The sequence below is a fragment of the Epinephelus moara genome, chromosome 3 (assembly GCF_006386435.1).
Source record: "Epinephelus moara isolate mb chromosome 3, YSFRI_EMoa_1.0, whole genome shotgun sequence".
Classification (NCBI taxonomy): Eukaryota; Metazoa; Chordata; class Actinopteri; order Perciformes; family Serranidae; genus Epinephelus; species Epinephelus moara.
This window is the reverse complement of record NC_065508.1, coordinates 12,884,813-12,901,579: the sequence shown is the minus strand read 5'-3', so window position 1 is coordinate 12,901,579 and position 16,767 is coordinate 12,884,813. Positions and strand designations below refer to the sequence as shown.

Here is a 16,767-nt window from a genome sequence, read left to right as displayed (position 1 = left end):
GACTTAACTGTAGTTAAAACTGGCTCCAGCTCGACTAGACCACATACCGCCAGGAGGACCAGCAAGTATTATCCCTGCTGGCGTGTCCTTGAACACGACACCAAATGCCTACCTGCTCTGCAGCTGATCCCGCACTCTTTTGTAAAAGGAGAAAGTGTAATTTCCTTACAGGGAGCAATAAAGAATCACATCTCATTACAGCGAGGGATAACTGATGAAGGAGAAGCATGAGCAGTCTTTGGGGAAAATGTCTACATCATCCATCCACTTTTCACCACAGTGCTTAAAATACTCGCGCCATTATGTCTGAGAACAGAGTGGGACATTTGCAGAGAAAAGGAGGCATGGATAGATGGACAAGGAGGAGGAAGAGATAATCTTTCATTTATTATGGTGGAGCTTATTAAAAAGGGGAGGTCATTATTTTTATCTGGAGAGTAGAAAGAGAGGGGCCTATTCTTAGCTTTTACCCCTGTGGCTGGTCCACAAGATAGATCTACAGTTTTATGTGAGCCTGTTTTAGAACCTCGTGCCCGACTCTGCCACTCCTGCTTCATCAAAATATCTCCTTCTCATATTATCATTGGTTTGTCAGGCGAATATACTTTTATGGCAGTTATGAAAAAAGGAAGAGTTGCAGTTCTTCAGTTAACATATTTAGTGCCCCAGGCGGCAGAGGGGAATGCTGACGCCACAGAATATAAACTAAGTAAATAAATAAATTTCCCAAGGGCGGCTTTCTCCTCAATATTTTTTATTTGCTCTTTTTTTCCCTCTCTTTTTCTTTTTAGAGGTTTGAAGTGTGTCACCTGGGTTATTGTTTCCTGGAGTGGGAGGAATAATGTCAGCAATATTTAGCTTTCATATCTGGGAACATCACAACAAGAGAGCAGATGCTAGTCAGGGGAGCGAGGAAGCATTCCTCTGGAGAATTTGTCAACTTCTCCTCTCATTGTGCAGGGTAACATGATGACAATGAAACTATAAAACTGCACAAAGGATTTGAATGACAAGAACCTTAACGTATGCTCATACAGCGGTCCATATGCTATGCTACAAAGTATCACCCCATGAATGACATTATGTACTTACACATACAGTTACGTACTTAAAGGGGAATTAATGCTTTTTTTCAATGATCTACTTTTGTCTAAATGAGTGATAAGATGTTCAGTATTTGACATTTCTCCAGTACGAAGCTAGGGCTGACCTGCCTGCAGCCTGTGAGTGGGCGCTATATTAAATAATAGGGCACTCAGACAGAGTCAAACAACATCAAAATACGTCCACTAAAAGTGCATTTTTTTCCACACAGATAGGCTCGGATTGTTAGTATAATTATCCGACAACATAACGGAAAGGAGAAATGAACGTCTGTGTTTACCTTTAGCCGGATTTGGACATGTTCCTCTGTCTGTTGCTGCTCCCTCTCTCTCCTCGTTCGCTCTTCAATTTCAATTAGCTCTGCGTCCGTGTACGTCCGTGCACTCCGTGTTCAAATAAATACAGCCGGTCATCAAATTCAAATGGCTCATTCAGATCCAGTTGGTCAAAAACGGGTAAAAATTCAGCCATGAAACAGAGTAACTCCTTGCATTTGTAAGGTGACTCCACCGCTAACTTCCTGCAACAACTCAAATCAAGTGAGACGTGAGATTTCAGAGCCAGACTTTCACTCTCTGAGTGAGTGTTTTGACTTGCCACAACAAACATGTCTGCATTTTTAGTTAAGTTACTGATGTTAGGTTTAGGCAAGTAAAGTTACTTTTATAAGGTTTAGAAAAAGAAACATGATGATGACGTACCTTAATATCACTCCATTTTCTTGGTTTCACGTGGTTCCTAACGCCAGTCTCCTGGGGGAAAGTTCTGTGCTTTGTGACCCATCCACCACCCCAACCTGCTTCTTTACAGTGACTACTTTCTTATTTACTCCCTTCAGGAGTCAAATGATTGCAGCCTTCCTGATAACATGGGTTACACATGAATTACTGGCTCATAATTGGTTATATACAAATTGTGGTGCATTACATTGTGTACCTATACATACATGCATGAAAACACCCTGAGCTGATGATCACATGACATTAAAACTTAACTTCCAAAAGACAACAGCTACGCTAGCAGCTCTACGAGGCTGCAAGGTGTTGCCTTCAAGGTTCAATGTTCAGTTTATTGTCAGTCATACATGTTAAAAAACATAAGGGAACAAAATTTGTCACCTAGGTCCAGCAGTGTACAGAATAAATAACATTTAAGATAGATGTATGATAAATAACTAAATAACCTAAAAGCCTATAATAAATACAAAAAAAAAAAAAGACAAGCAGCATGACAAAGTGCATCAAAAGTTGCACGCAGTCGCAGCAGTTCATAAGCCTCACAGCCTCTGGGAAGAAGCTGCACTTTAGCCTAGTTGTTCGTGCTTTGAGGCTGCGCAGCCTGAGGGGAAGGGGGTGAACTGTTCCTGTGCTGGGTGGGTGGGGTCCTTCATGATACATGACGCTCTGCTTCTGCACCTGCTGACATAAATGTCCTCCAAGGAAGGGAGACTGCTGTTGGTTATTTTCTTTCTTAACATACATGATCCTTACAAGCTCACAGTTAGAATGCTAACATGCTGGTGCGAAACAAGTGTAATCTATCATGATCACCATCTTTTTGCATCTTAGCATGCTAACATTTGCTTATTAGCATTACACACAAAATACAACTGAGCCTGAAGGGATGTTATTAGTTTTGCAGGAATTTGGTCATAAACCAAAGTTTTGGAAAACTGGAATTTTTGACCTGATGATGGCGTTATCTAAAAAGTTAAAGGATCCTCAGAGGTATTACAAGTCACCCTGAGGGGAACATGGGGAATGTGTTTACCAAGTTTCATGGCAATCCATCCGATAGATGTCAAGACATTTCACTTAAAACCACAGATGTCTAATGTTAGCACTACAGGGATTTATCTTCTGTTGACCCTGAATACTTGCACAAAATTTTTATCACAAACCATCCCTCAGTTGTTAGGGGTGCTTTCACACCTGTTCTGTTTGGTTTGGTTCAATCGAATTCAAGTTTGTTTGCCCCTAAGTGCAGTTTGTTTGGGTAGGTGTGAACGCAGCAATAGCACTTAGTTGCACACCAAAACAACCGGACTCAGACCTTCTTGAACAGATCGAAGAACTCTGATGTGGTTCATTTGTGGTGAGAACATGTTCTGACCTCAATCCAAACCAACTGCAGTCACAGTATGTATTGTTTGGGTTAAACATGAGCATGTTACAGTCCTGGAGGATTATCAATGTGCACCTCCTCCTGTACTGCCTTAATATGCACATTCAGCACATCCAATGCATCAAAACATTGTTTTCTAGTTGGAGCGGCGCCTCGTTTTCAAACTGTATGGTTTGACTAAAATGAACAATGACAGCAATATAGTCCACGATGAGCAGCGCTAAAATCAACCTGCGTAGTTGTCCCTCCATTGTGACATTAGAAAGTGTCGCATTTATCTTGCAAGTGTACTCTTCTTCAATGTTTTGTTTACTTCCTGGATTCTTCCCACATGGAAATTCTGTCCAATCAAGAGCAGCTTTCTCACGCAAGGCTTTTTGCTGGACCATTTGTAAATGCTGCTGTGAGAACACGAACAAACTCTTGGAAATTATGCAACTTTGTAACAAAATTACTCCCTGAATCAGACCAAAGCAAGTGAACTCTAGGTCTGGAAGCACCCTAAGATTATTTCAGTTGGGACCAAAGTCACTGACTGCCAAACCAATGTTGCCATCCCAGAGATGTGAGCCTCCCGTGTCTAAAAATGCATAACATTCATGTGCCATTCAAACTATAACCTTGTGTGGTTCGGGCTGCTTAGTCATAGGTGTGTGTGACTGCGTTCCAGCAAGGTGAACAGACTGTTTAAGGAGAGTGATTGCCTATGGGTCTGTCGGTCCAGCCGACCCTCACCTTGTCCTGTAATGTACACGCCTCTCATGCACACATGCCAAATTTAGCAAGCCCCTCTCTCTGCAGCTGAAATTACACCAGCCCTCAAACACATAGATCCTGATTCTCATTTAACCCACAAGTCCTCTCTCTCTCTCTCTCTCTCTCTCTCTCTCTCTCTCTCTCTCTCTCTCTCTCTCTCTCTCTCTCTCTCTCTTTCTTTCTTTCTAATAATGAATTGGATGTTGAAGTTGTACCCTGAAAAAACTAATGAATGTTTCTATTTTTGCAAAACAATAACAATTAAGTCTTCCCGAACTGTTTTGAATACATTACTAAACTTTAACATTTAGTGACTAATATTTACTGTCAGCCATTTCCATAATAATATGGGTAATAACCTTGCCTGTGTGAGAGATGGATGGGGAATTTATTTTTACATTAACACCAGCCACATTACCATCGTCTGCATCATGTATCAGATGTCCTCCACCGTGGAAAGAGGGGCTGAAACATGGAGCATCAAGGAGACTTGACTAAAGGAACAAATCCACTTTAAGGCAGACGCAGACATCGGAGAGCTTGAGGGGGTCCGAGGAAGTGAGGGGCTCATGTAACTGTCAGGATGGGAGGAAGGCAAGAGGAGATATTTTGTCTCATGAAGGTGAACATGAGACCCTCCAAAGGGGTCTTCATGTGAGAATTTAGTGCAGGTTAATTGATAAGTGGTGAAAGGGAGGTCAATGGGATTGTTCCTGTTTAAGTTAATAAAACGAAATTATGATCACAAACAGGAAACTACAAACTATTAAAGCTATTTTTAGCAGTTTTAGTACTGGGTTGTGTTTCTGAGCTTCATCTTTGTGCTCTAGTGACATGATTTTTAAATATTTGGCATCTGCTCTTCTATCGGTCAGAGAAACTGACAGTCATGCCTGTGAGACACAAACCAAACAGCAAGCAAAGGGACACTCAGTTTTCTACATCTGGATCAGTTCAGTGGTCATGAGGAGCATCTGAGAGTACCCGTGAAAACAGCTGTATATGATTGTATATCAGTATCCAGTATAACATGAAAAGTTTATTGTTATAACAAGATGTTTTTCACATTTTAACAAGATATTTTCATGTTACAATAAGATATATTGCAATATACAAACTTATTATAACAAGTGATACTGATCCATTTTTGTTTTGTTTTTTTGTTTTTGTTTTTTTGGCATGGCAGTAATACATCAGGGTTATTATGGCTTCAAAGTTATGCTGGAAAACCTGTTAGAAACTGGGAGCACTGGGTTTTAAAGATGTTGGTGTTTACCAGGCAAGTAGTTTCTAATAGATGAAAAAAAGAACTATGAGTTGCATTGTGGGAATTGTAGGATTCAGAGTTGATGTCTCAACAGCTATAGGATGGATTGAGTTAAAATTTAGTGCAGACTTTCATGATCCCCAGAGGATGAATCCTTCTAGCTGTGGAGGGGGCTCCATTGTGGTAATTTTTGAATTGCTGGGAGCATGTAAACCAAAAATAAATTGGTTTGGAAGTGCGAACCATGACAACATCAGTGTCTGTGTCTTATTCTCCAGACTGAAAAGAGAAGATGGAGTCTTGCATGTGATCATCCTCATCGTCTTCTCATCATCAGCTGGTCCTTGTTTTTGTATAGAAACAGATTTGTGTAATAACAGAACAAAAGCTTGCACACCTCACCTGCATCCAGACATCAACACAGCAGTATATCAGCTCCTGGGACCAGTGTTCCTTGCCTTTGGCCACTGAGTTGTTTGTTGAGCTGGTGCCTGCTGCTTTTTGTTCCTGGTGAAATTCATAGAATAGTGATGCAGCTCTGTTGAACCCATGGCTAAACCCCACTTTGCCCACACTGACTAGTAAATAGTTGGTACCTTAGGGAAACCTGGAGGGGTTCTCTGCCTTTTATATTTGCTCTACTTCTGCTTTATGGCTGGTCAGGGAGCTTAGTTTGTCTTTTTGTTTGGCTATGTAGTTCAAGTGAGTTTTAATTTGCTAGTGTTTGTTTGGTCTTGACTGTGACACCTTATTTGCTTCCTGTTGAATTTTTAGTTGAGTTTATCTGTTTATAATTTCTCTGCAAACAAAAAATGTGCTCCAGCAGCTCTTCTTTCTGTCATTTTGGTCCAATATTTGCAAAAGATTTGGATGGTTACTGGTTACGTCCTGTGTCTCTCTGGACATTGAGTAAAGGTCGTAAGAAAGGGTTAAGAGTGAAAATGTTGCAACAACTGTTGGATGGATTTGGTGATTCCATACTTTCCATCTAGTGCTCTTATTGCAGCAAGTCATTCTGTTTATTGGTGTGGTTTTCTTTACAGTGAGCCTCATATAGCCACAGTACACTCCAAGTATGGTTTAAATCTGTCTCTTGCGAGTTACAATACCAAATTGGTCTTTTTTTATTATTATTATTTATTTATTTTTAAATTTTGCAATTGTAATTCAGGTTACTCTTATTATAGTTATTAATCATTACATTTCTAAGGATACAAAATAGTAATTCCAGATACCATTTCTTATCATTAATCAAAAACATTTAGGATATTCACTGTAAAGACATCTCTCATTAGGAGATTGTTTTCAGGTTAGAAAGCAGCTGGAGCTGATTCTGATGACTGCACCATAGGAGCTGCTGGTAAATGTGTGTCAGGTGAGGACCTCACAGTCAGTGTGTTGTTCTTGTCTTTCACTTTACTGTTACAGCCACACCTCCAGACTGAAGGTCAGAGTTCATTGTTATGGTTACCAGCTGTGTGTATAATTCATGCAGGGTTGGTCGTAATGTTGATGACCAGCGGCTTACAGGAGACGAGATGAGTCAGGTCAACTCAGCTGTTAGTAACTCTGTCGGTCTGTGTTACAGTTATTGACGCAGGCCTTGTTACAGAATACACACGCGACAGCTTTTTGTTTGCGGTCTGGCCAATTTTGATTGCATTATGTATAGCAAGACATCTGATAAGCCCAAGATCACAGCCACTGGAAATGGCCTCAAATGGCACTGGACAGTCGAATAAGGAACCTGCGATCTGATACTGCAGCAGCAAGCAGCAGGCTTACCCACGCTGGCTGTGTTGCTCTTTCTCATGCTCCTCTTTCCTCCCCACGTCACAACATTTACTTTGCTAGTGTTTTTCCTTTTGAACATGAGCTCACATTTTCTCCCTGAGCTCCTGTCTGATGTTGAAGCTTACAGAAAAGGCGTGTATAGAGGAATATCACCAGATTTTAACATTCAAATACTGTAGCTTTATCATCTCCAGGATTACTATGACAACTATCACTAGCTCTACATCAGGGGATGTTGAGCTACATTAGTGAGCACCTATTGTGTGCTGCATCTCTTTATGTCATTGTAAGCAATGTTATCTCTGGCTCTACATTTGCAGATTTTAAACTGCATCAGTGACTCTCCCATTATCTGAAATGTCATGTTACCATTATGCCGATGTACGGTAGCTCATTAGAGGACAAACCGTGCAAAAAGGGGACGTGCTCAGGATTTTCTAAGAGGGATTTGAGCAGAGTGGAATGACTGTACCAGGTTCATTTGAATTTAAAATGTAATTGTTTGCAGAGTGACTACAGACTGTACATCAGCATGATTCAGTCAGACAATTCTCTGATTTAGACAAAGAGAAAAATTTTATTATAGTTTAGCATCCTGAAGTATGTTTTGTATAGCAGTGTCTTGCAGAAAAACATACCTGGACATGGGCTGGTTTAACACATAAGAAATAGTTTCACATTTACTCAAGTCAGCTAGTTTTGATGTCTACTGTACAGTAAAATGTACAAAAATAAAGATATAATATTAATCATAGTCCACCTAAAATAAACATAATCTTGGGTCATAGAAAATTGATCTTGAACAGTTGTTAAGATACTGATTGTCTGTTAGATTATATACATTCACCAGCCAGTTTACCAACACTGGTGACTGTGGAGGCCATTGGAGTACAGTGAACTTATTGTCATGTTCAAGAAACCAGTCTGAGATGATTTGAGCTTTGTGACATGGTGCGTTATCCTGCTGGAAGTAGCCATCNCCTCAGTTTCCTGTTGTCAGCTGACAGGAGTGGCACCTGGTGTGGTCTTCTGCTGCTGTAGCCCATCTGCTTCATGGTTTTCTTCTGCAGACCTTGGTTGAGGGTTATTTGAGTTACTGTTGCCTTTCTATTATCTTGAACCAGTCTGGCCATTCTCCTCTGACCTCTGGCATCAACAAGGCATTTTCACCCAGAGAACTGCTGCTCACTGAATATTTTCTCTTTCCCGGACCATCCTCTGTAAACCCTAGAGATGGTTGTGTGTGAAAATCCCAGTAGATCAGCAGTTTCTGAAATGCTCAGACCAGCCCGTCTGGCACCAACAACCATGCCACTTCCAAAGTCACTTAAATCACCTTTCTTCCCCATTCTGATGCTCGGTTTGAACTTCAGCAGATCGTCTAGACCATGTCTATATGCCTAAAGAATTGAGTTGCTGGTGATTGGCTGATGAGCTATTTGTGGTAACAAGCAGTTGAACAGGTTAGTTGATTAATCGCTGAAAAGAAAATTAATTGACAACTGTTTTGATCATTAATTAACCCTTTAAGTAATTTTTTAAACAAAAAAAAAGCCAAACATTTGATGGTTCCAGGTTCTCAAATGTGTTTTACATTATAGTAAATTGAATATTTTGGGGGTTTGAGCTGTTAGTCACACAGAACAAGACATTATTGACTGCATTGTGGGCTCTACAGTAGGATATTGTGTGTGATGGACTGTTTTTTGAGACTATACCATAAATCAAGAATATAATAAGCTGATTAATATACGATGAAAATAATTGTTAATTGCAGCCCTAATCTCAGTTTCTTCTGAATGTTTTAGGTTTAACAAAGAATGACAGAGCCAAGCCCCACTGGAATAATCCCTGTGAAATTATGTAATTCTTAGTCCCAGCAGTTCAGTTACTTTTTTTGGCCCTGAACCTGCGGCGATCTAGTCACCACAATATTTAGCAGGAATCCGCCCTGTGGAGCCTCTGGAGTTCATACACGACTCCTCAGCTGATTTCACCAGCTGCCTCTCCCTCAAGTTTTTTTTGTCTTGACCTTGACTTTCTGTAAGTACATGCTTACGTCTGTCGGATTGGCTGCCCTCCAGATACTGCTGATGTCTAACTGGCAGATGCCTCGGGAGTTCCAGCTGTGATCGAGATTTTATTGTCTCTGCTCTACAGGAGCTTTCACTCATCTCTGAAAACCAATGAACCTCTAATCTACAGCAGAGCTCCCTGTGTTCTAACTACTTATTTATGTGCTGTTTATTTGGCACATTAGCATTAGTTTCTCATCCACCACCAGTTACACAGAAGGTTACAAATTGATTACAAGTTGAGAGAAGAAAAACAACTTTATAAACCTTAACATAATGTGACTGGCTCTTAAAGACTTTTAAATTAAAGGTATAAACGTCTTAGAGGGTATTAGGTGGGCATTTTAGGTTCAAGAGTCGGAGCTACATCTTGCTTTCCAGCCATCGAAGCATGAAATTGAATTTGTCCGTGGATAACTGCTGCCACCTAAAGGTCAGAGGGCTACCCATACGTGTATGTAGCTGAGGGTATTTGCAGATTTTATAAATAGATTAACTTGCTTCAGTGTAAACCATCGCTGTTTTTCAGACTGGCTTCAAACAAAAAGTCCACAATCATGAAAAACACACATTTACCTCAGATTTGTATAGAGAAGTACATGTAACCTGGAAGTACCTGGTGGATAAGTTGTCTCAAGCCGCATGACTACCACTGAAGCATGAAATTGAAATTATTGATGGATACATTTTGACACCAAGAGGTCAGACAGCCACAATGAACTGCATGTATACCTGAGGCCGTTTTGGTAGCGGAGCAGACCTGCTTCTAAAACATTGTAATTTATACTGTATAGCAGTATAAGGTACCTGTATTTATAATACATACAACAGCACACAAGGCATACAATCAAAAACTTTCAGTTTTTAATCACTTTAATTACAAAACTGTAATTATATTGTTAAGATTTTCGCTCTTGTGTGTACGACTATCCTCGTAGACAGTCCTCCATAGCTTGCAGCTCCTGTAATTCATAACAGTGAGGGCCACAGTGAAGGCAGAGGAGCTGTCTGACCTTGGGGATGACAGAGAGGGCCGGGCCTCTGGCACCACTGAGAGAGGGAGAGAAGAGAGACACAGAGCTGTTATTTCTACTAATAATGTCAGTCAAATATATAAAATACTAGGACACATTTACCATCAGACATTCAAAACGACATGCCCTGAAAATCTTCCCTCGCTGTCTGTACAACTCACTCACCCATTGAAGTGCAGCTGAGATAATTTGAAGAGTTGTCGACCCAATTCGATGCTGTCTTCTCCGTACTGGGAGCTGATAGCTGCAGCACTTTTCTCCAAACATGAGGCTGCATTGTTCCAGTCACCTACAGGACCAGCAGAGAAGAAACAAAGCATTAAGAGGACTGCGATGGTCATAACTAAGAGCTAAAGGTCATCATGATTAATCTGACAATCTGTCTGACAGTTCTGTTATTGGCTTCTTGGCTTTGACTACATACCAAATGTAAACATGATTTAAGAATAGGAGCTGATTAGCACAACAACATGTAGCCGATCACCACTGTGTTTGTTCAGTAGCCTCTACTACTCTTATTTTCATGTCTGCTACAGTACCAAGGTTTGGGAAAAGTGCAGGGTGGTTATTTCTGACCTAAAAATAAGCCTTCCAAAGCCACACTGCTGCTCGGGCAGATACTATTTACATTTTCTCATGTCTGCTAAAAGTCACACAAAGTTACAACTTAGTTTTATAATTATATTTAAAGTTTGCAAAGATGTTGCTTGATACAGTTTGTGTTACATTGTGTTCCTGTTACTGAAAAAAACAAAAACATTGCTATCACCAATGTGGTACATTGGTATGAAAAGTGAATCAGTTCTTCCTTAACCCTTTAGTAGTTTTGTCTGCTGTTTGTTAAAGCGCTCTGTTGAAGTATGTTAAGCCTAATAAAATACCAGCCAGAACTTTTTTTAGGCGGCAACCTTCCAGGGAGTTTCATTAACATGCTCAACCAATCAACTGAGTGGCCCGTTAAAGGTCCAGTGTGTTGGATTTAGCTGTATGTATTGGCAGAAATGGTTTATAATATTCATAACAGTGTTTTAATTAGTTTATAATCACCTGAAAATAAGAAGTGTGTGTTCGTTACCTTACAATAAGCCATTTCTGTTTAACATACAGAGTGGGTCCTCCTCCATGGAGTCCGACATGTTATTCTACAGTGGCCCAGAACAGACAAATAAAACACTGGCTCTAGACTGGGTCATTCGCACAGCCGCCAAAGTTGTCCTACACACTTGGCACACGGGAAACGTTTAAGTTCTGCAACCTCTTGCTAGATGCTATTAAATCCAACACACTAGACCTTTGAAGTGTAGTAAAATTTTATATAAATAACTTTGTCATATTTGCTGAAACTTTCACTTTATCCTGACAGTAGTGCACGAGATCGATAATCTGTGTAAAATGTCACATTCCTCTGCCTCCACTTTGGGCTGAACAAAAACAACCAATAAGAGCAGAGGAGTCTCTTAGTTTTTGTTCGACTATAACCAACATGGCCGCTGGGTCACAAACGTTCTCATTTCACAGCTAAACAGTACACTAAAATAGAATTGAAGTGAGAGACAGGCAATGCAGTAACAGAATCTTGATTCATATTTGATCAATTCTGCCTAGTTTGACAGTTTGACTGCAGTTCACGAGCAGCGATTGACATGATTGACAGCTGCGTTAGAGACTCCTCGGCTCTGATTATTTTTTGTTCAGGCACTGTGGATCCTTGCTAATGCCATTAGGAGCACTAGGAGTAGGCAGAGGAATATGAGTTTTTCACAGATTATCTGTTTCATGTACTTTTGTTAAGATATAGTGACAGTTTCAGTAAATATGACTTATTAAATGAAGTTTTATGCAAGTTAGCAACTGTGGCTTTAATGGTAAAAGTGCACCCTTACCACATGAAACAGTAGGGTTGTATTAACCACAAAGCTCATATGCAAATCCTCATGCATTATTAGTCTCACCCATCGTAGCATATGCTCTAGCTGTGGCATCTGCCAGCTCCCCTTGTAGAGGGTGTGTTTCTGCAAGGATCAGTTCAGACTGACTCTGGGTCCTTCTCAACAGTCTGAGAGCCTCATCTGAAGGAGCAGAAGAATAATATGGAGATGTAACAAAGACCTTCTGAATAAATTACAGTGATACATTACTGTATCTGCATTTTAATGTAGGTTTTCACAACCACCTGGCCTCTCTCTTTCCATGAAGTCCACAGCCTTCTCCATGTTGACCCTGATCTCCTGCAGCTTGTGGCTCACTTCAGATAAAGGCATGCGACAGCCACAGGATGAACATATGAATTCTTTTCCTCTGTTCTCGCTGCTTTTCTGAAAATCACATGAATAATAATCAAATAGTTAAGATGGAACAGTTGTAAGATAAATCTCTAAAGAGGAATTTATTAATAAGTAATACAATTACTAATGCATTTTTGTATTAAAAATCGCCTACTTTGAGAGATCCTTTGCACTTGGAACACAGAAGTCCAGACTGTGGACTGCCTCCAACACCCGACCACTGCTGTCTGCCCTCTGAACCCTCCTCTGCCTCCTCATCCTGCAGCTGCTGAACAGTGCAGGCTTCACACTGACACATGAAATAGTACTGCTCCTGCAGGACACGCTGGCGTTGTTGGGTGGCCATTCTACTGCTGTGAGGACCTAAGGGAGGATTGTGGTTGATAACAGCACAAGTTATAACTCACAAGAAGACAATTAACAACGAGATACTAATGTCAGTGGAGGGTGCTTTAAATGCTGCATCAGGATTGGCTGACAGACAAAATGAAACACACTACATTAACAAGACAAAGTTTAACATTTTCTTACCATAGCAGTGCAGGATCTCTTGTCCAGGAGTGATAACTTTGGCTGCTCGGACAGTCACAGTGACTCCACAGGCTGTGTGTCTGCTCTCAGCTACACTCTCACTCAAGTCTGCAGACAGATCTGAACCAGGAGGATCAGCATCAGCTCCAGTTCTGAACACCAGACTGGTGTTGGGACAGCAGGAGTGATTCAGAAGACTGAGAGTTGGGAATATTGCTGTAGCAATGCGGATTTCCCTACTGGACTGCACTGGTGTGTTTGCTGCTCCTGTGAAATGCAAGAACCAGAAAGTAAAGATCATTTTGCGACTCAAGAAAATTCATAGCTGAAGATGCATTTATTACAAAAGCATACATTCTTCTAAAGTGGATTGAACTGAAGTTTAAGCATGCATACAACTACAGCAGAGCTAAATCAATTAGTCAATCACCAGAAAATGTATTGACAACAGTTTAGATGAACACTAGAATAAAATGACCCAAATTCACTCATCCTAATGTCTCAAATGTCTTAATTTTCTATGATAATAAACTGAATACATTTGAAATTCGGACACTCAGGACTAAATGAGGGAACTAACTGCTTTCATGTTTCTAACTTTGAGACAAAGTCATGATTTTCTATTGTGATGAAACTCAGTTTAAGGCAAACACTTGTGAGTCACCTGTATCTTGCAGCATGATGATTGCCTGGGCGTTACACCTCAGTTGCAATAAGTGTCTCAGAACTGCACTTCCCAGCAGCCACAGCTCCGAGCTCCAACCTGCTGTACCTCCCTCCTCATCTGGTGATTGGCTGTTTGCCCTTAAGGGTCTACTAAGGTCCAAAGATGCAGGTGAAGGTCCTGCCTTGCTGAGCTTTTGGTAGAGAGTTGCTATGGTAACTGCACACAGGAAACGCACACTGAGGCTATGGCGATTCAGGTGGTGCTGTAAGTGAAACACGCTCGAGTAAGAGTCACCGTGGTATGAAGCAAAAGGAACGGGCTGATTTGAATGACGTGGACGGGAATCACTGGACTCTCTGTTGAGACAGCTCAGCTCTGGCTGCGTGTGCTCGTCTCTGTTTGGATCTCTGGCCATTTGGATGTTTTTTAAACCCGCCTTTAGCGCTACCCTCAGGGCGAGCTGTGACATCACACCCATCACCATCAGATCTGCTGCCAGTGGACACTCCCAGCGGTGATGTTCCTCCCAGGCATCTCGCTGACAGGAAGTTGAACAGTATCGGCTGTAGCTACACCTCTCACATGGCACAGGGCACAGTGTTTCAGTCAAACACCTGTGACAGCGCCTGTGCTCCACTCCAAGCAACACTCCCTTTTCTACGTCCTGCCTTCCTCCCTTCCCTTTGACCTCCTCCATCCCTGGTATAAGCACACAGCTGTATGGCCTTTCATGAAGGATCACCTCCCCGGCTGCTATCCTCTCTGCAGCCACAAGGTGTCGACCTTTCTCCGGGCTGAAGCCAACAGCAGCTTGAGGACAAATCCCAAATGTGAGAGGTTCCACAGATGCCCTTTTGACTTCGTCTGGGTCTTTACATTTCTTTGAGGCAGGACTGTGATGATCCTCTTTTGCATTTTGACCTACAGAGAGGTGCTTGAGGCACTGTGTGCGACGGTCCTCTAGTTTATGCAAAAGATGAGAGGGATAGCCACTCTTTAGAGCTTTGTCAATGTCATCAAGGGATTCCTGAGGGGAAATACAAAGAAACACAGCAGTGTGAGCCACTAAAAAAGTAGAGATTATGAGAAAAACACAAAGATGACTGACATTTTAATATGTCATCAGTTTAAGTCAGCATTTTAGCTTCAAGACAAGAAAGATTAAGAAATAAGAAAGCTAAGAAAGGAATGATAAAGCCATTTCTGTGGGACATTCACTGAGAAGTAGCCATTGTGGCATAAGCTGTGGCAGGAGCTTCATACTGATCCATTAAAACTTCAAAAGGCAGCTGAATAGATGATTACCCTGCACACTTCAGATTTCATCTGCAGAGTCATTCAGCCCTACACAAGTACTATCAAACACACATAAAAGAATGTAATGTGTCCGACTTGCTTCATTAGAGTCCAAGAAATTAAACAGTGAAACAAGGCTGAACCAGTTAGCCAATCATCAGGCTGACAGTCTCCAATAAAATGAGACATTAAAGAAAATGAGTCCCTGACATCTACAATATCTCTTAATGATATTTCATCGGCTCCTGTAAAAAATTGCTGCAGTGAAAACAGGCTAAATGACAGTGACACATACTGTATGTCCTGTCCTGTGGGGGAACAGCAGCTTCCTGACCACAATATCTGCAGACAGACCAGGGTCAGAGCTAAATGCTTGTCTTCCAATCATATAAACTGCATGTTAAGCATATGCGGATACTGTTTACATAGAATTACACATAATTAAACATAATAATTTTCTTCCTGCAGTGAAGTGCTTTCCAATTCAATCACACAATGATGAGGCAATCTGTTAGGTGCCTACAGGCTCATTTTCAGACAACAAATAAGGACCAGATCTGGTTTAAACAGGTTTTTATGATACCACATGTCCGACACCAGCTCATGATTTAGTTGTTGAAGATGGTGCCATCTCACCTGGTAGTGCTGCAGATGGTAGAGCGCAGCAGAGCGGTTGGCATAACACAGAGACAGCTGCTCTGAACTTAGAGGAGCAAAACACATGCCCTGTCAATGGGAGACAGAGAAGCTGGATGTTAATGTGTATTAATTAGGACTTTAAGGAATTCTGCTGCATAAATCCAGATGTGTTTTACCAACTGTTCTGAGAATATGAACAATTACTTTAAAACCAGTTTGCAGTGATATTATTGTCATCATTTTATTACATTACATTATAGCTACAGCCATAAGATGAAGGACTAGAGTGGTGTCCTTTTTCATAATCACTTCACCTGTGAATAGTGCAAAGCAGCTGCAGTGTAGTCTCTGGTCTTAAAGCTAGAGTTGCCCCTCTCCCTGCATTTGGCTGCTTGCTCTGTGTCCTTGTGTACAGAGTATCCTGCAGAGATGGACTGCAGCAAGTCCAGGTCATCTTGCCTGTAAAATACAAAAAGACAAATTACAGAGAAACCTTCTCTATGACCAGCAACTGAAATAGTGTTTAAATGTTCCCCAGAAGAAGCTGAGGTTTATTTTTTATATTCCTAGACTAGTTCTGGAAACCTGTGTTCATTTTAGCCAAGTATGCGGAAGTGGGTTCAAGTGAAAACAAGATGGCTGATCAAAAAGGTGTGCTTTAAATACTCAATGGACCTTTATTTAGATTATAAAGTGGTCTGAGGCTGATCAGATGCTGCACCCACGAGCACCAAACAAAAGTACGCTAAGCTAGCTACTTACGTTGTCAGAGATAGGGCACATTTGAAAACATCATCGACTTCAAGCAGGGATGTAAACTTGTCCTGTAGCTCGGAGTCGAGCCCAGTCCATTTCTGGGCAACATGATCCTGCCACTGGACACACGGAAGATCCATCATGAACTACAAATAAACCACATGGCAACTGGAGGACAGTTTAGGGTTTGTTTTGGTGTCACGCCTGCTCGCTGCAGAGAACAAGCTAGCGTGGGTGAAAGGAGAGTTTCCGAGTAGAACCTTCAAAATAAAAGCCGCACCGTTTAAACACATTGCTTTTCAATTAAAATCCATCTCCAAATTTAAGGTTTGAGAAAGGTTACCTTTATTGTAACGCATTATCACGAGGCTTACAACAAAACTGCCCCTTCAGGCCGTAAAAATGTGCTTATTTGGAGTGTGAATTTTAATTTTCATAG

General features: G+C 41.1%; 2 protein-coding genes across 2 annotated transcripts in view; one reads left to right on the top strand and one right to left on the bottom strand.

The window, feature by feature from the left end:
* The window catches only part of LOC126387732 (replication protein A 70 kDa DNA-binding subunit-like), an 89,546-nt gene that overhangs the window by 14,502 nt on the left and 58,277 nt on the right, over nt 1-16,767 (top strand). The window lies entirely within an intron of this gene.
* On the bottom strand, nt 9,963-16,544 carry smyd4 (SET and MYND domain containing 4). Its single transcript, XM_050040366.1, has 10 exons — nt 16,335-16,544; nt 15,887-16,031; nt 15,570-15,659; nt 13,635-14,664; nt 12,971-13,237; nt 12,594-12,802; nt 12,328-12,469; nt 12,107-12,223; nt 10,320-10,443; nt 9,963-10,170 (listed from the first exon to the last, which is right to left on the bottom strand). Exons 1-10 carry the CDS (start codon nt 16,469-16,471, stop codon nt 10,047-10,049), a joined length of 2,385 nt encoding a protein of 794 aa, XP_049896323.1. The 5' UTR covers nt 16,472-16,544; the 3' UTR covers nt 9,963-10,046.